The sequence below is a fragment of the Poromitra crassiceps genome (assembly GCF_964638095.1).
Source record: "Poromitra crassiceps genome assembly, chromosome: 8".
Classification (NCBI taxonomy): Eukaryota; Metazoa; Chordata; class Actinopteri; order Beryciformes; family Melamphaidae; genus Poromitra; species Poromitra crassiceps.
The window spans coordinates 37,620,711-37,642,890 of NC_139629.1; the positions used below are offsets into that span (position 1 = coordinate 37,620,711).

General features: G+C 43.1%; 2 protein-coding genes across 2 annotated transcripts; both read right to left on the reverse strand.

Moving 5' to 3' along the window:
- Positions 1-160: 160 nt before the first annotated feature.
- Positions 161-15,097, reverse strand: LOC310781174 (solute carrier family 35 member E2A). The gene is made up of 9 exons (XM_083641727.1): positions 14,871-15,097; positions 12,347-12,798; positions 10,255-10,390; positions 7,916-8,043; positions 6,440-6,560; positions 6,275-6,328; positions 5,735-5,807; positions 3,631-3,776; positions 161-2,658 (listed from the first exon to the last, which is right to left on the reverse strand). Exons 2-9 carry the CDS (start codon positions 12,621-12,623, stop codon positions 2,424-2,426), a joined length of 1,170 nt encoding a protein of 389 aa, XP_083497853.1. The 5' UTR covers positions 12,624-12,798; positions 14,871-15,097; the 3' UTR covers positions 161-2,423.
- A 3,169-nt stretch (positions 15,098-18,266) lies between these two features.
- Positions 18,267-22,139, reverse strand: slc25a45 (solute carrier family 25 member 45; the record flags this gene model as incomplete). Its single annotated transcript, XM_083641198.1, has 7 exons — positions 22,034-22,139; positions 21,307-21,363; positions 21,153-21,196; positions 20,997-21,068; positions 20,696-20,884; positions 19,594-19,828; positions 18,267-18,550 (listed from the first exon to the last, which is right to left on the reverse strand). Exons 2-7 carry the CDS (start codon positions 21,341-21,343, stop codon positions 18,267-18,269), a joined length of 861 nt encoding a protein of 286 aa, XP_083497324.1. The 5' UTR covers positions 21,344-21,363; positions 22,034-22,139.
- Between the last annotated feature and the right edge of the window lie 41 nt (positions 22,140-22,180).

The following is a 22,180-nucleotide window of genomic DNA, read 5'->3' on the forward strand; positions in this document are numbered from 1 at the left end:
CATATGCATGATGCGAATAGCCCGAATAATGCCCTTCACATTTTGTAATTAATCTGCCTCAATAATCAGCATTCTGCTTATTAAGATGGGAAATTTATATCAAATTAACAGGTATATAAACACTGCACCAATGTTAAAGCCCACAGGTTTGTTTTTCTTAAAAAAAGTGATTAAGCCTTGAAGCACCACAGATACATTCTCAAATGATGAGAGGGGATGGTCATCCAGGATGAATTCTAATAGGAAGAAGCAACTGCTTTTTTTTCTGCTCTTTGTATGTGCCCTTTGTGGTGAAATTCAAAACCGATGACATCAAAATAATAGTCTAAACAAAAGCTTCAGGAGGCACAAAACCTAATGGTAAAGTGCCATGAGTAGAGCATTATCAAATGCACAGAACAGCCTCAGATGAATCATGACTGGATGCAAAGACAGGAGGAATGTACTCAAGAAACAAATTCAACATTAGAGTCAAAAGGCAAACAGACATAATTAGACTCTGGCACCATCATGCAGCACCACAGTCACTGTGTCACTGATGAATGCCATGGCAGTAAGACATTGCAAAGGGGCGGAAGGAACATTTCCGTGTTCTTTGCGTGTTCCCAATATTCAACGTTGGAAACCTCCCATGGGAATGAAATGAGAATTCCTGTATTTTTCAATGTGGACCCTATTTTCATATTGTTTTTTTTTATGTATAACTAAGTGATGTGAACAGAAATCTTTGCAATTGATGCAGTATTGACAAAGATCGCTTCAGTTGGCAGCTGTTTTTTCCCACATGCCAGTAGTACTGCACTAAACAAGCTTGTTTTTTTTTTACCACGGACAGGATCAGATTATTCCAAAGCAATAGCTTCCATACTGCTCACCTGGTGTAATCCAAGTCTCCACAAGCCCTAAGATGCCAACTTGACTTGAAAATACATAATTTAGACCGTTTGTAGCTCAATTCTGCACTGTAGCCAGGTGCTCGAGAAAGACTAAAAAGGGGACGTCCAGCTGCACATATGGCTATATTTCAGCAGCATGATAAATGATTACACCATAAATTAAACCAATACTTATTTTTTATCACGGCACAGCATTTGAAGCTTCATTCAAAAACATCAACAGAAGCCTCGAATGTGAAAAAATTACATTCGGTACAGCTCTAATATGTTTATATTTTGTTAGTATAAATTACCCACAACATTTCCAGTTTATGATGGTTCATTTCCCAGGGAAAGTTTCCAACTCATTCTGGGAATTTTGCAACCCTATGGTTCACATTCACTGCAGAATCTGCAATACGCTTTAAAAAAATAGTGAAAACATTGGTAAATCTCCAGTTCATAACACATACATGAACACACGCATGTTCTTTGTTGTTCAGAAGAGCAACTGCCGCTAAATCGCTCATGAAAATTACTGTTGCACAGTTGTCGCAAATGAACAATCATACAAGAAAACGTCAAATAAAGTGACAGACTGAACCTGCACTAATGATTGTGCCATCAGTTATGAAGTGCCTGTTTAGGCATTGTGGGGGTGTTACAAACAGTAGTGTAAGTTGTGAACCGTTCTGTGCACAAAAATAACGATTACAAAAATACACAAACTGAAGGTGGATTAACCGCTAAATGCATCAAAGACACATTTGTGGTAGGGCATGTGCATTCTCAGAATGCAGTAACAATATGTGGCATTCAAATATTTGACACATTGCTTTAAAAATGTGAGTGTCAAAATGTCAGTCAGCTTTGGTTGGGCAAGGTTCAAAACAGGCATATATACATTGACTATTCAAACGCAGTCAAAATAAATCTACTCTCATTGTACGAGGTGTAAAATAACACCGTCACAAAAAACTATCATCTGAATGCTTTACATCACATACATTCGCTTGCTGTTGTGACCACAGATGATAGTCTCAAATGCTGATATGAGAAGAACCTTGGTGAAGTCACTTCTTCAAAAACCTGAATGAAACCCTGAGTTTCCTCTTAATGAATGTATGACAACAAGGGAATGGAATTAAAAAAAACAATGATCAAATGTCTCAAGGGACGACAATAGGTAGTGATCCACAGGATTGGTCAAACAGACAGATGATTGACCCTTTACCGAGCCAATCGACAAAGGCCAGTTTTGGGCTTGGGTTTCATCGCCTATAGAAACATCAAATGGAACCTGGGAGAAACCAAGGTTTGTAAGTCAGTGGAGAAGCCAGAGATTAACGCCAACCCCCCTCTCTTTACACCTTGATCCTGTGTCAGTTCAGCCAGTGTTTCAGTGGCGGGGCTTGGAAGAGGCCTGGAAGTCTTGGTCCTGAAGCAGTGGTCTGTTGTCCTGAAGCAGTGGTCTGTTGTCCTGAATCAGTGGTCTGTTGTCCTGAAGCAGTGGTCTGTTGTCCTGAAGCAGTGGTCAGTGGTCTGTGGTCAGTGTTGGGGCTGGGGAGAGGCTTGGAAGTCTTGATCCTGAAGCAGTGGTCTGCGGTCCTGCTCTGCAGCCATGGACTGCAAGGCTTTCCTCTGGGCCTGCCTGGCCTTGTTGTAGAGGAAGACGCCCACGAACACGAGTGCGGTGCCCACGGCGCTCAGCACCGACACGTGGTTACTGAACACGATGATGCTCAGCCACACCGACAGGGCGTGCTTGACGGTGCTGGCAACACTGGGGAAGAGTTTGGGGGGGGAGGGGGGGGGGTGTTTAATATTTAATTCATGTTGATTCCCATGGGGAAAAAAACAGCCCTATGTAACATTAGCCTGGGTAAACCCAGCCTCCACGTGACCTGAGAGCAGGTCTGAGAGCAGGTCACGTGGAGGCTGGGTTTACCCAGGCTAATGTAACATTACCATAGTGCATTTGAGGGACAATAAAATGAAAAACATCATAATACTGTATCACTCACTCACTTGGAAAGAAGCTTGACTTGATCTTTGTGGATATGAGCAGCCAGCTACATTGGCTATGTTTACATGTACATTCTCTGTCTTACACCAGTACCGTAGTTAACACACATATAACATGTAAACACATGTAAACATCATAACTCGGATAAAACAACCTGGTTAAGCTCATACTATTGATTATGAGAAACCTGGTTAGGACGTCTGGCTTACTGGCCAGAGATGAGCGGTTGTACGGCCCTGTACGGGCATCAGAAGCCATCATCAGCCAGCAGGTGAACTCCATAGCTTAAAACCAGAGGTTCCCAAACTTTTCAGACCAAGTAGCACTATGTACCGTACCAACTTTCACAGGGACCACTTCCACTGCGTGTACCAGCAATTTTTTCAATGATAAAATAATATTGTGCAATAGTATCAATAAATAACAACATAGTCATACAACATACAATGAACACACACGCACATTAGGCTGTGAAAAAGAGGACCCCTTTGAAAATGTGTTTATCCCCTCGCCAAAGTTTAGCCTAATTTGGAGCGTTATTTCGGTACCTTCCTGACAAGCTAGCATGACATGGTTGGTAGCAATCGATGTCTTGGTCTGGCAGAGTCTCTGTTTCTCTAATATGTTCATGACGGATCAGACTACTGCCTGGAAGCTAGAATGAACGGGTATCCCGAATACATTTTATCTGCCGTGACAAAAGCCAAACACTTTGTCCCCGTCTCCTACCTGAAGGTAACGGGGGAGATTCGGCCCATGAGAGCGTAGGCAGTGATACTCTGCAAGTGGAACAGCCCGCCATCGAAAAGCAGCAACAGAACCATGTCCTGACTGAAGATGAAGCTCCGCCCACTCTTCCCGATCACAGGAATGTCCTGGGAATACAAAGGAACATAAACGCTTCGCACAACATCTTCAAAACCGCTGCTCCGACCTGGACCGTGGCCTTTACTGGCAACACATTGAACATTTGGGATTTTATTAATTAACTTTCTGCAGAGAAACATATTGAATTTTCCTCCAATCTAGCAACTTTTTAACTACCGTAAATTCCGGACTATAAGACGCACCGGTCTATAAGCCGCACCTTCAAAGGTGACTATTTTTTTCTTCTATAAGCCGCACCGGTCTATAAGCCGCGGGTGTTTTGATGTTTAATTACCATATGTAAGGCTTCGTGCACAGAGGGGATTGTCGGGAAAGAGATGGCTGTTTGGGGAAGCTCCCATTTATTAACATTTCAACAAAACAAAAGTCAGGTCACTAATCCCCAGACAAAATCACACATTGTGGTATTTTTTGTTTTTTTTACAGTGCACACAGTGTCCGCGGTGTGGTGAAAAGAGGGCAAGAGAGGAAATTAAAACAGAAGTGGATTTATAGTTAGAAAGAGTGCTAAAGAAGAGAGAATTCCGTTTTTTATTTTAGTCACTCACAGTACTATTGACCAGTCCAACTCAAAAGATATTCGGCAGTTTCACTTTGAGCTCTTGTTCCGCCGCTGGGCACACAGTGTCCGCGGTGTGGTGAAAAGAGGGCAAGAGAGGAAATTAAAACAGAAGTGGATTTATAGTTAGAAAGAGTGCTAAAGATAGTCCGGTCTGGTTATGACGAGTCTCGCTGGGTACAGTACGCCAAAGCAATATCCATTGACTCGATGATGCTGTTGTATGTTGCGCGTTTCTGTTGCACCAACGCGGAGAGGTCCTGCCGGACGAAAAAGCGCGTACCCTCCCAGGTGAGGGGCTTCTTCCCCGCAGCCTGGAGGATGAGTTGACGGTCGGGCCAGCGGAGTAGGCAGATGAAGATGGCCCTCGGTGGCAGGCCGGGGTCTGGACGTGGCCGAGGCGCCCGGTGTGCCCTGTCCACCTCTGGTGGTTTCTCGCCTTCCTTCAGGTCCAGGATGTAACACAGGATTTTGCCACGAAAGCGTCCATGTCACCAATCTCAGCTCCTCTTTTACATTGATCAGGCGAATGTTATTTCTTTTACTCCTGCTGATTAAGTCATCAACCTGCGTGTGCAGGGTTTCGATTTTGCATTTTATCCATTTTCGGACTCACTGTGTTGTTTTTGTCCTCCAGTGCGCGGATGCGCTTTTCCGCATTATAAACTCTGTTCACGGTTGCCTTAGTTTCTTTAGTGAGTGAGTGGATGGACTTCTGCACGTTTTCAAACTTGTTTTCAAGCTGCTCAAAACCTCTGAGCGATGTCGGACTTAATCGATAGTGTTTCACGGAGTAAAAGTTTAGCCCAAGCGTGTATCTCCAGCCTCCAGCAGGTGAGTCATTTCCTCATTCATGGCGTGATTGCTTCGTCTTTTTCTTTCTGCTTACCTGTGTTGTGTTATGTTATGTTATGTTGTTAAAAGAGGGCAAGAGAGGAAATTAAAACAGAAGTGGATTTATAGTTAGAAAGAGTGCTAAAAAAGAGAGATTTTTTTTTTTTTTTGGAAAAAATCCATAGATAAGACGCACCGTTATATAAGCCGCAGGGGGCAAAAAAGCCCAAAAAACAGGAAAAAAGCCGCGGCTTATAGTCCGGAATTTACGGTAACCCTAACCTTTTTCTTAAGCCATTTCCTCTCCTATTACGTTGACATTACTATTGTAACATATATATTTTAAAAAATACAACTACGGTACCTCAAACACATAGCAACTGAACTTGTGATAACAACAGTGTCACATTTGCCTTTTACAATTCAAACATTTGCATAAATTACTATTTTGGTTGACAGTACAGGTGTGGCAATATAACATACAAATAGGTGTATAACATAATCACATTTATCCAACTGTGTCAGAAAATCATGTTATACACATCAACCTACCAAGAGGAACACCCAGGCAGGTATAAGCATGATGACTGCTGCTGCACTGGTGTAGAACTGCAGTTCTGGAGGGCTAAAAAAACACACACCAATTTGCAGATTTTAAATGGAATGTGTTAGATAATGAGAGAGAAACATCAGTGGATTTTACTAGAGCTGCAAAGATTAATCAATTAGTTGTCAACTATTAAATTAATCTCTAACTATTTTGATAATCAATTAATCTTTTGGGTATTTTTTGAAGGAAAAAATCTGATTGCAGCTTCTTCTCTGACAATAAACTGAATATCTTTGGGTTGTGGACAAATCAAGAGATTTCAGGATGTCATCTTGGGCTTTGGGAAACACTGATTGACATTTTTCACCATTTTCTGCCATTTTCTAGACCAAACAACTAATCAATTGAGAAAATAATCAACAGATTAATCGACAATGAAAATAACCAGCCATACATTTTATTGTTGACAGTTATTGGACTGTAAATGATGGCTAGTTCAAACAGCTGGACTGAAAGACACAATTTCGCTGAAACTCTCTTACCTGAATTTGTATGTGTCGCCACTGAGTAGTTTTTTGGAGAAGACGTTCTGTAAACTGAGAAGAGAGATACATGGGACCATAGTGAGTAAAGCATGGCGCAGGTGTGGCCTGGCTGAGTTGCTGCATGTGCGTGCGTGCGTGCGTGTGTGCGCTGCGGTACGGTACCAGTCCATGATGTTGGTGGAGAGGGCAGCAGAGAAGCCCAGCATGTTGAAGCTGATCTCAGTGACAGTGCAGAGGGCCAGGCCTGCCATGACGGGGAACAGCGCCAGGTTCACCCACAGCCCTGCTCCAGAGAAAACCCAAAACCAGACTGTATAGATGGTTTTAACTTTAAATTGCCCCTAGCTTACTCCTGTTGCAGTGTACAATAGCTGACGGTAAATAAGTAAGGCTTCAAACTGTTCCCTAGCAACATGAAAACAGTCTATAAACATATGGACGTAGGCCTGCATGATATGAGGAAAATCTGCCATGTCCGATAACATTGTTCAATATTGCAATGATGATATGACTTGCGATAAATAAACAAATATGTATGCAATGTATATTAATAAGTACATTATACAGTTCTTATGTCTTTCTGCTGCAATACTGCTAACATAAGGCGTTTTCAGACTAAATGGTTGTGGGGACTCCCTGAGAGGAAGTGCCTGCTGGCGAGCTCCCCGAGAACGACAAACCTTCAAGGGATTTTTTCCTGTTTGCATTCGCAGCGCCAATATGAACCCTGACGTGACATAAGTTGGTCGCCGATTAGCATGCTAACCGCTACTAGTAGCTTCACAGCACAGCAAGTGAGAGTTCCCAGTGGATTGATACTATTTTGGCTAACAATAGGCTCTTTTCACATCAATCGTTTTGAAGTGGTAAAGCAGGAAGTAAAGCAGGTTTAACCAATAACATTAATGAGTAATATGTTCCTTTTGAATAAAGATAAATGGTCTGTTGATTTATGGGATAAAACCAAAGCTAAGAACCTACCGTCTCATAAAAGACAGTTCCTGTGTAGAGCCTTATGTAAAGTTTGATTTGGACAGACGAAACAGGTCCCTGTGTGCACAGTTATGATCTGGAACTCTGCCCTTGGCAGTGGAGACTGGTAGATTTAACGCTATCCCTGAAGAAGACAGACTCTGTTTGCTTTGTGACTTGTGTGAAATTGAGAACAAGATTAATTTTCTATTCTATTGTACAGCTTATGATGATACAATAGAGATACTTTTCAGTAAAATGTCCTCCATTTATGTTGATTTAAGAAAAATGGGTTATGAAAAACTTGAGTTGTGTTTCAAGAATGGGACCTTCTTTGTAGGAAATGTTATTTCCCTGCCCTGGGAGCAAAGGCAGAATGTTCTGTTCAGAAAGTAATGATCTGTGTAGAGTAGAGTGTAGATCTGAGTATTATTGTACTGTGATTTAGTTGTATTTTTATGGTACTAGCTTACCGGTATGTTCTACTGTATATCTTGTGTGTCTTGTAAGCCCATGTGGGCTGGGCACTGTTAAGTGCATGACACAATGAATAACAACAAATCAATCAATCAATCAATCAATGGAAGACATGTCCCCTACCTGTGGAAACAGGTGCATACAGAGATACATAGGTTTGTTCATTTATGTGTAAGACGTGTCCCCTACCCGTGTATTCCCCCAGAATCAGCCTGGACATGATCACAGTGAAGATGGGCGCTGAGCTCTTCACCGTCTCAGCGAAGGACACCGCCACATTCTTCAGGCTTACCAGGCCCAGAACCACCGTGGTGAACCTGAAGATCAGGAGGAACTTTTATTGATTTATTGACGTTACTTTGAGTAAACATTGGCTGTAGTCCACCTCTAATGTGATGGAGTCTGATTATATTTATCTGATGTAGTAAGTCAGAATAACTCAAGTATTGATTAATACGTTTAGAAATGGTTATAACATGACGATAAGTTTGGTTTTGGAGGGATACATTTGTTCTATGGTTTGCTGCTGCACATTAGTCATACACATTAATACACATTAGTCATTCATTACGTATTGTAACCCCCCAACATGGTGTTAACAAGCTGCCAGTTAAAAGGCTTGACATTAAGAAGTGAGGACTAAAACTCAATCTGCAGGATGGGAGTGAGTTTTATAGTGTTGAATATTCATGATTTTGTTAATAGAGATAGAATAGAATAAGGTTATTGGTCAAAAAGTACAAGGTCATATGAAAAAGACCAAACAACCAATGGTAATTTGTTCTCTAGCACTTTAAGGCCACTTGGTGAATGTTATCTATAGTTCAGAGATGCAGTAGTTTAGTAGTTTACCCAGAGTCAGAAACGAATAAATGCCTTCAAAAGCACTTGTGTTTTTTTTATGTATTTAGTGTAGGGTGCCATGAACTATGTCAAACAGGAATATCAGGTCATCTTGGCACAATTGTTGAGTGTCTATGCAGGCATGTGCAGAGGATGCCCCAGGGGCCCAAATGCATAAAAAATGCTGGTGATCTTTGCAAATTATTAAATAATTTAATAAATACATACCTGCAATGACTACTTTTCTGATGCTGTTAAAGAGCATGGTGCAGGTTGGAGACCACATTGCATTAATATGTGGAAGGGGTAAATAGCAATGGGATTTGGGGGATATATATATTTTTTTGTATCACACATAGCTGCATTTAGCTGCACTTGGAATAGTTTTTGTAACCAGCATGGGGCACTGTTCCATTTCATGGAACTCCCTGCAGTGATGTCACAAGGATGCAAACTGGGTTTCAACACAGAGGTTTGGTGCCCTAAGGTCTAAAAATAAAAATACTGTTTCAGAGGCTGGGAAGTCATTCACACAGCAGAAGCTGTAAGTGTAAGGGTTGCAAGTAACGTTGGTCGCTCTGTTCACCACTTTTGGTCACGTGGGCGAAAGAGTGTTGCAGGGAGTTAGATTGCAGACTCGTAATGGGGAGATGTGAGTCCAATTCCACAAGGTTCAATGTCGCTCAAGTCTTGTTTCGAACATTTGAAATTAAAATGGCCAAATTTAAAAGATACTGAACCTCGGCATAAAATATACGTTCGACAGACTCAATAGAGTATTGTCAGCGTGGGCTTTCAAGAACACAGCCCTAGTCAAGCTTCACAAAGGCCTCAGTCTGTCCCTTTCAGTGACTGTTGGCCCAGATTCCTCTTTGTGTTGAACAAGTAAACCTTACCTCAGAGGAGTACCACAGGTTTTTAAGGTGACATTGTGTACCTTAGACAGCATTTTTGCTTTTGAGCCCACACCCCCTCATACGAGTTCAGCAAGTCGGCCTCGAACACTCTGCTGCCTTGCCAATCTGCCTGGAGGATCTGTTGTTTTTTCCTGTTACCACACTGTGTTGCATGTGTATATATTGCATGTCACAATCTTTTTTTATAATGTTGCACCTATTTCATGCTGCTATATAATGCCTTTTTTTTGCTGTATGGAGTCATTTTATGGATATTTTCTGTTCTTTTGCGCCCTAACAACAGTTGTTTTGGAGAAAGCTGCTACAAAATCATGCTGGAAAACTCCTGGACTGTTTTACTGACTAACAAACTAAACCAGAATATGACTGAATTTTCTTTTTTGAGGGGGGGGTGAACAATTCCTTGTTGGGCGTGTTGGGCGCTATTAATTTTCTTTTCTTTTCAGGTCCTATCCAAGTTGGGAGCACCACTTGACGGTACCACAATAGGTTGATTAAATATTGACTCTGTGAATATGATTGATGATTGTTAGCATGTGTGGCACTGTGAGAGTTCATGAAGCTGATACTGGCCACATATGGGTCAAAACCCTGACATACTGCTCAGAAACTCACACTTTTACTAGTGGGGAAACTAGGCTGGAAATTTTTTATTTGGAGCATTACAGTATTGCAGGCTCCATCACTGCTTTGATTTGTCTCAGCCGGCCAGCTTTGCGGACATGCGTTTGCATTATTATTTCCCCAGTCGCAGTGAAGACGACTCACCTCATGAGACCCACAAACAGCATAATCATGAAGAAGTTGGGGGGATACTCTGCCCTGGACTTGTGTTGGTACAGGCAGCATGGCACAAACATCTTCACACAGCCGATGAGGGTGGTGGAGAGCATTTGGATAGCACCTGGGGAATAGATGGCAACAAAACCAGTCATACCTGTTTTGCAAATAGCCAGCATTAGCATGACCCAACCCTTCCTGTGGTACACAGGTACAGACGGAAGCGTATCTGAGGCTTGCCAATAAATGGAGGGAGCAGCATCTAGTGGGCAGACTCTCATTTCCTATTTTCAGTTACACTTTAGTCTTCTACCTAGTTTTGCAATGCTTGGATGCACGTGCTTCTTTTTACTTTCAAAGACAGAAGAAAATAAAGTGTATCCTGATGTACAGCAGGATTTTAAAGGATCATGTTGCTGATTTTCAGTCAGCTTTGTATCGTTACCATGTCCAAACTATATGCAAATTAACCATTTGCCAGCAAAATAAAGGGGAGGTCTCGTCCAGGCAAAATGGGGGGTGGAAAACGTTGTTCATTTGCATTATACTACCGACATTAATGATACAAAGCTGGTTGAAAATGGGCAAAGTGATCCTTCCCCCGGCCTCTTTGCTTGATGGAACAGTCGGACATACAGTCACTGTGACCTTGAACTTTGACCTTTGACCACCAAAATTCAATCAGTTCATCCAGTCCAAGTGGACGTTTGAACGCCATTTTAAGAAATTCAGCCAAGGCGTTCCTGAGATATCGCGTTAACGAGCATGAAACAGATGGTCGTGAGGTCACAGTGACCTTGAACTTTGGCCTATGACCACCGAAATCTAATCAGTTCATCCTTGAGTCCAAGTGGATGTTTGAGCCAAATTTGAAGAAATGTCATCACTACGTTCCTCAGATATCGCGTTAACTTGAAAATGACCTTCATGAGGTCACACAGTGACGTTGAACTTTGACCGCCAAAATCTAATCAGTTCATCCTGGAGTCCGAGTGGACATTTGAGGCAAATTTGAAGAAATTCTGTCGAGGCGTTCCTCAGATATTGCGTTAACGAACATCGGACGGATGTATGTATGTACGGACGGACGGACAGGACAACCCGAAACCATAATGTCCCCGGCCCGGCTATCGCCGGCGGAGGCATAAAACCAAGGGGTTCCAATAATTGTCTGTTCAAACGTGTATATAGAGAAACGAGAGCAGGGCTCGACGTTAACTTAAATGCTGGCCGGGGCAACCAGGCATCCGTTAATGTCGAGGCCTGGAGAGCATTATATTGGCTGCCCAAAGTCTAGATTAAGAGATAAGAGGTGACTGGTTCTCTGCAATCAGGACATTTTGACTTTGGAACAACCTGCCTGAGAAGCTGAGGCTGCTGGGAATGGAAGGGAGAGACACACTAATGTTTTTTCACTCATCACACTGACTGTACTGCGGTACAGCTCCATGCAGCTACCTGAATAGACCCACACCCATGTCATCTTCAGACATCCGGCAAAAACAGTATTTTTTCAGTACTGTATGTATTATTGCTCATCTACAGTATATTAACATGGACGAGAGACTGTTGCAGCAGTTGTACCGGAGCCGCACCGCATCTGGTGGACATTGGGCTTTACTCGCGCCAGAAGCACAGTTACTAATCGCTCCCTGAGTCTAAAGCTGTGTTCACACCGAGATATTTATTTTTCTCTCTGTCGCTCGATTCAACCCTTTGGAATCCCTTTGGAGACAGAGACAGATCTTGAACAAAGTTAATCTTCTCCTGATCTGTCCGTGTGAAAAATGCCATTTTAGTGTCAGAATGTTCAGAATATAGTTTGTGGAAAATGGGCCCAATATTGACTTTGATGACTATGGGGGCAAAGGAATCTGTCATAATCTGTGATCACGTTCACTCCTCCCATTGACTCCAATAGATTCAGGACCTGCCACAAGTCTCCTAAGTGGGAGTGGCGAGACCTCCGTGGCACAGATACAGGAAGTGAATGGAAGATGGTGTCTCGCTCTGATATTGGCAGTCTCTGCTAGTAGTAGTAGTAGTAGTAGTAGTAGTAGAGGTTATTCCTCCTGCTTACCCAGCATGCTGGGCTCCCCCTCCAGCAGTGACAGGATGTACTTGTTGAGGAACAGGGTGCAGAAGCTGAAGAAGTACCAGAGGCCCAGGTAGGCCAGGGAGCGGGAGTTCCACACGCCCGAGTCCGTCTCGATCGACGTGGTCTCAGTAACCGTGATCTTCAGCACGTGTTCCCCCGGCAGGCTCTCGCTGCGGGCCAGCACCACCCGCTCCTGCCGGTTATGGAACGGTGACAAGAGGCCCCACAGTGGGTGCCTGGTGGCCCCAGGGACTGCCATCACGTCTGCTTCCCGAGGGGCCCGACAGGAGCAAACTCAGTAAGTGAGGGGCGGACGGGGGTTTGATGATCAGTCCATCTTGCGGTCAGTCAGTCAATCTCTCAGTCCAGCACCAGGTGACTGCTGGGAGTGGCCTGTCTGAAGCACTGGTGCTCCCTGTCCTCTGCAGCAGCAGCTGGAGAGCACAGAAATCAACTTCTGTTACGGTGAGGTGAGTATTTTGTGAAAAGGATCAAAAACAATCCTTTCAGAATGAAAAGTTATGATTGATTGATTTAAGTGTCATGCACTCTAGGGGCCCAACCCCCATGGGTTTACAAGACAGAACAATAAAACATTACATCCGTTTCTAAATAAAAGATTATGTCTTTGCTCCCATGCTTGACAAATAAAATTTGCATTGAGGAAGATTCCTTTTTTGAAACACAGCTCAAGACTCAACTCAGCTGTGTGCATGTGTGTGATTACATGTGTGCGTTGGGCTGGTCACAATAAAAGGCCACTCTAAAATGTGATTTATCACACAACACAATGTCCAACATAACTTGTGACATTGTGTTGTGTGATAAACCTGCACAGGGCACACCTGTGCAATAATTCTGCTGTTTCATCAGCATATTGATTAGCCCCATAATGTTCCGCTGTACAGCAGAACATCTTGATACGCCACACCTGTCAGGTGGGTGGATTATCTTGGCAAAGGAGACGTGCTCTTTTGTTTCAACTCATGAATGGGAGCAAAAACAAAGGAGTTCCACTCAACAACCTGACAGAGTACAAGCTATGAGTGTTTCTTGCTAAAGAGGCACACCTGGTAAAACATGACCTAGCACCTTTGACGAATCGGTAACTTGTGGTAAATTCGGCATCCTATTAGTCTTGCTGGCCAGCCTCCTATTAACCTAGGTGGATGGGTGGGCGGGTAGCGGTGTCTGTCTGTCAGTCACGTTTTGCATCACGTTTTGTTACGAAAGTGTCAAAACGGGGACCTGATGGAGTGCACTGCCGAATTTCGTGCAATTTGGCATAGCGCCGCACAAAAAGCTGTTTATCTTGAGAACCACTCGTCGGATCGACTTCAATCTTGGGGAGTGTGCTTCGGGGAACCTGACGGAGTTCAGTGCCGAATTTGGTGCTATTTGGCATAGTGCCACCTACTGGCAAACATGAAAAGCTGTTTATTCCGAGAACCGTTCGTCCGATCGACTTCAAACTTGGTGAATGCGATTAGGGGGAACTTCTGGAGCGCAGTGGCGAATTTTGTACAATTTGGCATGGCGCCACCTACTGGCAAACACAAAAAGTGGTTTATCTAAAAAAAAACCTTTGTGGGATTGCCTTCAAACTCGAGTAGTGCACTTAGGGGGACCTGGCGGAGTTCAGTGCCGAATTTCGTGCTATTCGGCACAGCACCACCTACTGGCAAACACAAAAAGCGGATTATCTCGAGACCAATCGACTTCAAAAAGCTTGGTGGACCTGACGATTGCAGTGCCGAATTTCTGCAATTTGGCATAGCGCCACCTACTGGCAACACAAAATGTTGTTTATCTCGCAAACCATTCATCGGATCGACAGCAACCTCTGGGAGTGCTTTTAGGGGGACCTGACAGAATTCAATGCCAAATGTCGTGCAATACGGCATAGTGCTAGCCTGGGTAAACCCAGCCCCCACGTGACCTGCTCTCAGACCTCTGGTACTCTGAGAGCAGGTCACGTGGGGGCTGGGTTTACCCAGGCTAGCATAGTGCCACCTACCGATACCTTACACACACACAACACAATACCAGACCAGAGTCCCAGCAAACTAGATTTGAAAATCAATCAAGTATGTTAAATCCACCAAGCATCACTTCTAATTCAATGAAATCTCAACGATTATGTTCATACTGCTCTACCACTGTGTCAGTTAATTTGGCAGAATAACATATGGTCGGATAACAGGTGAGTGACCCAATTCTAAAAGTTTACATTTTATTGAAAGGGGTGTTGGTGTTTGGTGTATATTATGCCGAATTCAAGCGCGGTTCCTTAGCATTCATTGATGTGTTCCGGATAAGCAAACCATCATGAAACGGAAACTGTGTGTGATTTTCGAGCAAGAAATGAAAGCATCAGGGTTAACGTGACGTGCCGAGCAATCTGGGAACAAAAACTAAAGTCAAAAGTCGGTCTCGAGAGATTACGTGCAGAGTAGACTAAAATATGTAACGTTAACTTAACAGTAGCTAGGTAAAAAGTCCTCACCTGTCTGCGTTGCTTTGCTTTGCAGCTTGGAAAGTAAAACAAAAACAAAAAAACAATAAAAACACACCGAAGTCCCCGGTCAACACAGTACAGTACGTAGCGTTATCAGCAGCAGAGGAAGTGACACATGAAGCTAACGTTAGCAGCTGTTTGCAGCAGCGACTGACTGGAAGCTAAAGCCCCAGCGACGCTAACGTTAGCCATATTCCACAACTACTATTACTAAAACAAACATTTGCCTAACATAACCCAAACTATTTAGGTCGCCACCTCACAGTGCACTTGACTTTGAAACGTTGCTACCCCCCCCTCTCCACTACATCCAAACAATGAGGAATCATGCAGTGTCAAGTTTCCCCAAAATAAAGCATTACACTTCCGGTCACAACCTTCGTAATAAAACCATGTGAAAATGACATTTTGCACAAAACATCGACTTATTAAACAGCTCGAGTCCATTTGTAATTATTTCATAGTATTGTAATTCTATTACTTATTTTGAGTAAAGTATTTTGATTTTTCTAGGAACTGTCAGAATATGAGGAATTTACAGTGTAGCGGTCAGGTCAATATACAGAGATAAAGAAGTAGGAAAGATAACTAGACAATCACAACGTTGCAAGTGCAATCAAATCAAATAGGCCTACAATATGTACATGAGTGGAGGAGTGTTCTGTGGATATTAAATATGAATTTGCGTTGAATTTACATGAGATTTACAGCCTCAGCTAATATACGAGTGGTCCAAGTGGTAACGTCCATGGATGTATTAAAGGTACATCCCTTGGTCTCTGCTGCCCCCCGTTGGTCAATCATTTCAGTGGTGAGTCAGTAAGCTGCTGTTTATTTGCCTTATATTGTTTGTTTATTAAATTGTATGGGGTTAAAGTAAAAAAAAAAAAACGTTTTGTTTGGTCAAATTAACCTTGCTTTTTACATATAAAAACGTATGACATGTACTCTATATGATGATGCAATGTATAGCCCTTTGAGACATGCTTGTGTTGTGATAAAGGTCTAGATAAATAAACAACAAGACTAGACTAGAATACATTTATTTAATTATGACAATGCATTCTGTTTACCATTCGCTATGGGGTTCTTGCTAACAAAGCTGAGACCAAATGAGGCCCAGTGAGATTGTAAGGGTGTGTATCATAACAAGATTATGCAATGTGCTTAATAGAAAAAGAAACAAAAATAAGACATAGGATCTGTACAAAAGTGACTCTTTTGACTCCAACTCCCATAACCCATCACTTCCTCACCTCCAGCCATTTTCCCTCACCCAAGCACACCTGCCCTTACTTCTGGACTGATTACCACACACCTGCACTTAACGAGGCTCTAATCAGCTTCAACTCAGTGTCCCCTGGACTGCTGCAGAGTAGGCTGCTTTGTGTCTGCCGTTTCCCAGTCCATTGTGCATTGATGCAAAGAATATTCTGATTTGACTTAGATTTATTAGGCTACCTTTGTTTAGTTAAAGCTGCTGTTTCCCTTAGTTGTTTTAACTAAACCCTTTGTCATTATTTGTTGCGTTATAGACACAAAATCATCTGTTCTATTCTACCATCTGATCTGCTTCACCTGTTACCATCTTTGAATAAACACCCTTGAAATGTTCCCTTGGTCCTCTTCACTCTGACCGGAGTCCCACTTGCTGAGGCTAAAAGAGTAACCACATTTAGCAGTTTTGTTCAGGATCTAAGGGTGTTTTCACATAAAAGTCCTTTTTAAACTAACCAAACCCGGACTGAGTTTGTGGACCAACAGAAAAGGGAGGGACTTTTTGCACTCAAATTGTCAGTTAATTTGAAAGAGGTCTCACTTCTCTTTCTGGTCCACTTCAGCTCTGATGGGGCCTCAGTCCTTTCTGTTCACACTATGCATAGCAGACCTTTACTGCTTTGGATTATGAGTAGTTTTCACTTGGAACTAGATGGCTGTTATACTTGTCTTGTATATTGTATTGGATAAAATAAACACCTAAAGGACCACAATGGAAATAAGCCTTTGGGCTTCATTGTGTTTTTATCTTTTTGATGATTTTTGTATCTGGGGCTTCTATGAGGCCACTTGTATTTTAATGATCAATAAAGAATTTCAATCAACACATCTTTCAAAACCTTGTAACTTGTAATATACTTTATTATTGCTACATTGTAATATAAATTGTACTGTAAACTACCGTAAGTATGTGACCAACACACTTGCCTTACTTCAACATTAAACTATCAGTAAACTGCAAATATGCACATACTGTATGCATAAGAGGTAGAACTCAGGCGATACACTGAAGCTATGAGCGAAGAGACAAAAATGAGATAAGTGAACCTGGAGCGCTTTGTGTTCACACTGCACAGGTGAAGCGAACCACGGAGTGAGACCACCTCCCAAGGAGGTCTGAGTTCGGTTCACTTCAGAGGGGTCTGAGTTCTTTTGGAGTGTTCACATATGCACAAAAAATGCTGACTAAAAGGTCTGAGTTCACTTGGAGGGCTGAAAGGGACCAAGTGTGAAAACACCCTAATGCTTGATTCACACCAAAAGCATCTCAGAAGCGGCGTGTCACGGAAGCATCGAGCAGCGTAGAGCAGGAGGCCAGGAGCCTTGCCATCATAGACCCTTCTCACGGGGGCCATTTTGTGTCGAAAAGGCAGGGTAAACACAGGTGCAAGCAAAACACTAATGAGGGTTTCCAACTTCCATGTTTGGAATTTGGAAACCCTTATTAGTGTTTTGCTTGCACCTGTGTTTATTCTGCCTTTTCGACACAAAATGCCCCCCATGAAAAGGCTCTATTCACACCAGAAGCACTCTGTTTTGCCCCGTGCACTTGTATTGACTTCATGCCTGCCATGACTCACATTCTGCTCGCATGGAAAATAGACCAGACGTTGAAACTCTTGCTGCAGCATGTGTGCAGCGTCGCTCCAGCGAGGCGCGGCGCGCTGCGGCCAGTGTGATTGGTCTAGCCCCGTTAACAAGGACGCCGAAATGAAAGCCGGATTAAGGGTGTGTCCTGGTCGCTGCACTAGTGCCTCCTCTGGTTGGTCGGGGCGCCTGTTCGGGGGGAGGGGAACTGGGGTGAATAGCATGATACTCCCACACGCTACGTCCTGCCGGTGAAACTCCTCGCCACACATGTATCGGAAGAAATATGTGCTAGTCTACGGCGCTCCCCAGATCGGCAGAGGGGGTGGAGCAACGACTGGGACAGCAGGGGGGATTGGCCAAGTACGATTGGGGAGAAAAAACCCGGGAAGTTGATTAAAAAAACGTCACAGCTTGAAGTCATGGTGCTGGCGATGGACAGAAAGCTTGAAGTCATGGTGCTGGCGATGGACAGAAAGCTTGAGGTCATGGTGCTGGCGATGGACAGAAAGCTTGATGTCATGGTGCTGGCGATGGAGAGAAAGTCCTCATCAGACTCTCGTAGCTGAGGAAGGTGACGGCGTTGACGGGGAAGGCCCTCAGGCTGTTGAGGAGGAGGCCTTTAAAGAAGAACCTCAGGCCCTCCTCTCTCACACTCACTGTCATGCAGTGGAGGAGCCCCCTGTACTCCCGGCCCCCGGCCCCCGACATCTGCAGCCGAGCTTTCACCACATCCATGGGCGTGGCGAAGGCCCAGGTCACTACGCCCGCCATGCCGCCTGCCATCAGTATAGCAAATGTGCCTGTGGAAAAGAAAATAATATTGACTAAGGAAATTGACTGCAATTCATTGACTTCATAATTTAGTGAAAGCTGCATTAGGCAGGACTGTTGTGTGAAAATACACCCATATCAGCCACTTACTGAGACACCAAAGACTCATCCTCTACTGTACTCTTTTTTTTTTTTTTTGGGGGGGGGGCATTTCGCCTTTATTTATTTTGATATAGGACAGTAGGCAGACAGGAAAGGTGGGGAGAGAGAGAGGGGATGACATGCGGCAAAGGACCGCAGGTCGGATTCGGCCGCGCGAAGGGCCGAGCCTTCGTGGTATGCGTGTGCTACCAGGTGAGCTACCAGAACGCACATGGGTCTTGCTACTTGTTTGCACACAAGAAGATGCAAATGAAAGCCTTAAGAGTGGTATATAAACTGTCAGTGTCAGTGAGGAGCGCTCTGTCCAGAGAATGCAGGGCTCACCAACATTTGATTTATTATTATTATTTTTTTTTGCCTCTCTTGCACCTTTGGTATGAAGCATCACAGACGGCTACCTCGCTGCCATCTTGGGCCACCAAGTTGCTTAGTGCTTTAATACTGACATCAATGGATGTTAAAAAATAATAATAATCTTGTCACACAAGTGGATCTGTCAAAAATAGACCAGATGTGTCCATTTGTGTTGCCCATCTATTACATGGGAGCAAGTGTGTTCCGGCAGCCGTACCACAACTGTGAGAAATTGGAGCAATACACTTTTAAATAAAATACCTTCTAAAAATACTATTTTCATGTGAATTTCTATACTGTTGTGTCTTAGGAAGTTGCCTTACTATGTAATTTTTTTGGCATGATATTGGTCAGATTGAAACATATTAGATGCTGACGCAAATATTGGCTGTTGGCAGCTTCACACCAAGCAGTGTCAGTCTTCAAAAACCCATATCATTTGAACCCTATTGAAAAGTGCCATGTACAGTAGTGTTGCAAAACGGTGTGAAATAGAAAATACAGTATAGTACATGTATTAACACATTAAATGAACAGACGTGCTCATTATACACACCTGGCTGTTTGCCACTCTCAGTCAGAGCCTTACAAGTGAGCTCATAAGGCAGAAAGTAGAGTCCATAGCAGGGTACGTCTCTCAGGGCGAGGGCCAGCCCTCCTCTAAACAGCCCCCTGGGGCCCTCCTGCCTGAGGATGATGGAGACACAGTGGATGGGTCCGCGGTATCGCGCAGTGTTGGTCTGACCCTGCAGACGCACCTTCACCAGGTCAATGGGTGCAGTGACAAACACCTGGAAGCAAAGGCTGATGTGAATGGCCTTTCAAAGAGCAATACTCCAATTCATGTCATTTAGCCTTTTGCGAGTGTGTCTTTGCACACGCCCTGTGTATGATCAAATTCATAAAAGATCAGAAACGGAATGACCACAAGGGTTGATCACATTTTTAAAATCCACAGTTCATTATAACAACCTGTAACATTGCGAGAATGGAAAAACCTGGTTAGTCTGGTCTGGTTAGTCTTCTTTGGAATTCATAAAAAATGTCACAAAATAAAAATAAATAAATAAAATAAAATAAAAGCAGCATGGCACCAACACAAACGTTATGGCTAAATATCAAAGACTGGTTTATTTTTCTTATTCTTAAGAACTCCAATACCAGAGTCCTGTAGAGTCTATATAGGATATCAGGCTCCAGATTTCCCCAGCTGCTCGTGTCCTCTGTCTTCCCTGAACACCAGTGTTTCTCATATGTGTTTCTAAAAGAAGTCCTTGCTTCAGCTGGACCAGATATTTTCTAAATTGTTCCCTACTATACAACATGCAGCAGTCCAGCCTCTTTTAAAATTAACCCTACTTTAGATCCTCTTGTCCTTAGCAATTCTAGACCTATTTCTTATCCACGGTTTTAGAGAAAGTAGTTCCTCTCAGCTGATTGCTTTTATGAATAATAACAGCATTTTTTGGAGGACTCATTCCGGTTTTACAGCCCTCTGCAGCATTGGCACTTCCCTTCTTGAAATCACTAATGATCTTAAAGTTACTGACAATGCTGGCGGTTATTTTATTCCTCTGTGATCTCTCACAGGGTTAACTGGGGTCACCCATGCAAAATGTTTGGGGTGAGACCAACCACTATATGACAGATGTTCTTACCTGTACCAGGCCTGAGAAGCAGCCAGCGGTGAAGACGTGTAGAGCAGACGCCGGTTTGCCTTGGCTGCGTTCACTTCGCTGAGACTGAGTGAGGTAATCTAAAGCATTGCTGTAGGAACCAAAGACAACAGAGTTGGTGATGCCTGTCGTCAGGACAGGAAACGCCATGCCCTTGAAGAATCCATGTACCTGATACAACAGAGATATCACAGACGGACAAATTAATAGAAATTGTAGTGTGTTCTTAGTGGGGCTGATGATGATGTCATGCTGTGGTTGGCATTAATCCACTGAAACCTACCCCTTCGTGAGAGTATGTTTTTGACACACAGTGAAATATCCCTTTGTATATAGACTGGGCCTGCAGGCGCACCTACAGATGAAATATATATGAGATATAAGAAAACGCTCATTTTATGCCTTAGTATAAATTATGGGTTTCATTGTGTCATGCAACCTTCACGGTGTCTATTGGATGTCCAACAGCCAATCCCACTGCACCTACAGCAACAAACAAGGAAATATGAATGCTCTAGTCTAGACATATCCAAATATCTAATCAATCACTATGTTCTACCACAATTCACAAACACACAATATTGTAATGGTACCTGAAATGCTTCCAGCTACGAATTCCAAAAAAGGCATGGCTTGCAATATTTCACAGCCTGCGAAGACAGATCAGGGTATTTTGACTTACTTGAGAAGTTAATGAGACTCAGCATTATGTTCATATCTATGGTTCATATGCTCAGCACATTGTGGAAGTTTACAACTGCTATAAACCTCCCTACAGCCAAGGGTAGTTAATATATGACTTAAAGTAGGCAATGACTGACATGACATGACAAGATCATGGGAAGAGCATAAGCCTGGCAGATTTGTCACTTATGACAAAATGCTAACTGAAAAAGGCTTTATCCTATTTCATTAAAAAAAAAAAAAGTATTGTGAAGACAGGCTACTGGCAAAACCTACATAATAGTACACATTGCACGTTTCATTCTCTTCTGAAGTTCTCATCTCAGGAGAGCTCCATTTAGAGCCATGCAACTCCAAGACAAGCTCTGTGAACCAAAGATTAGATGGGATTGAGAGAGACCACTTCACTGAGGCAGCATTGGGGGTACAAAGTGTAGAAACTGTTGCAAGAAAGAGGTAAAGGATTGCTCTGCAAGTGTCTGAATTCTAGTTAAATCTACCATATTATGATCAGGTTGGTATTTTCTAAATCTTTATCAACTGCTTAGAGTGCAGTTGTGTCAGTATGTAATGGTGTATTAGGCTATAGTATGCAAAAGAAGAAGAAACACTGGCCTACCTTTTTTTTTTTTTTACCTTTGAAGTGTCAACTCATTGCTAGAACATGGATGGTGAGAAATATCAGCTGTTATTATTCTGCACAATGCAAAGTCTTTGTTACTGTTCCTTTTTCTTCTTTTCCCTCCACCTCACTTCTCTGAGCCTGCAGTGTCAAGCCCATAG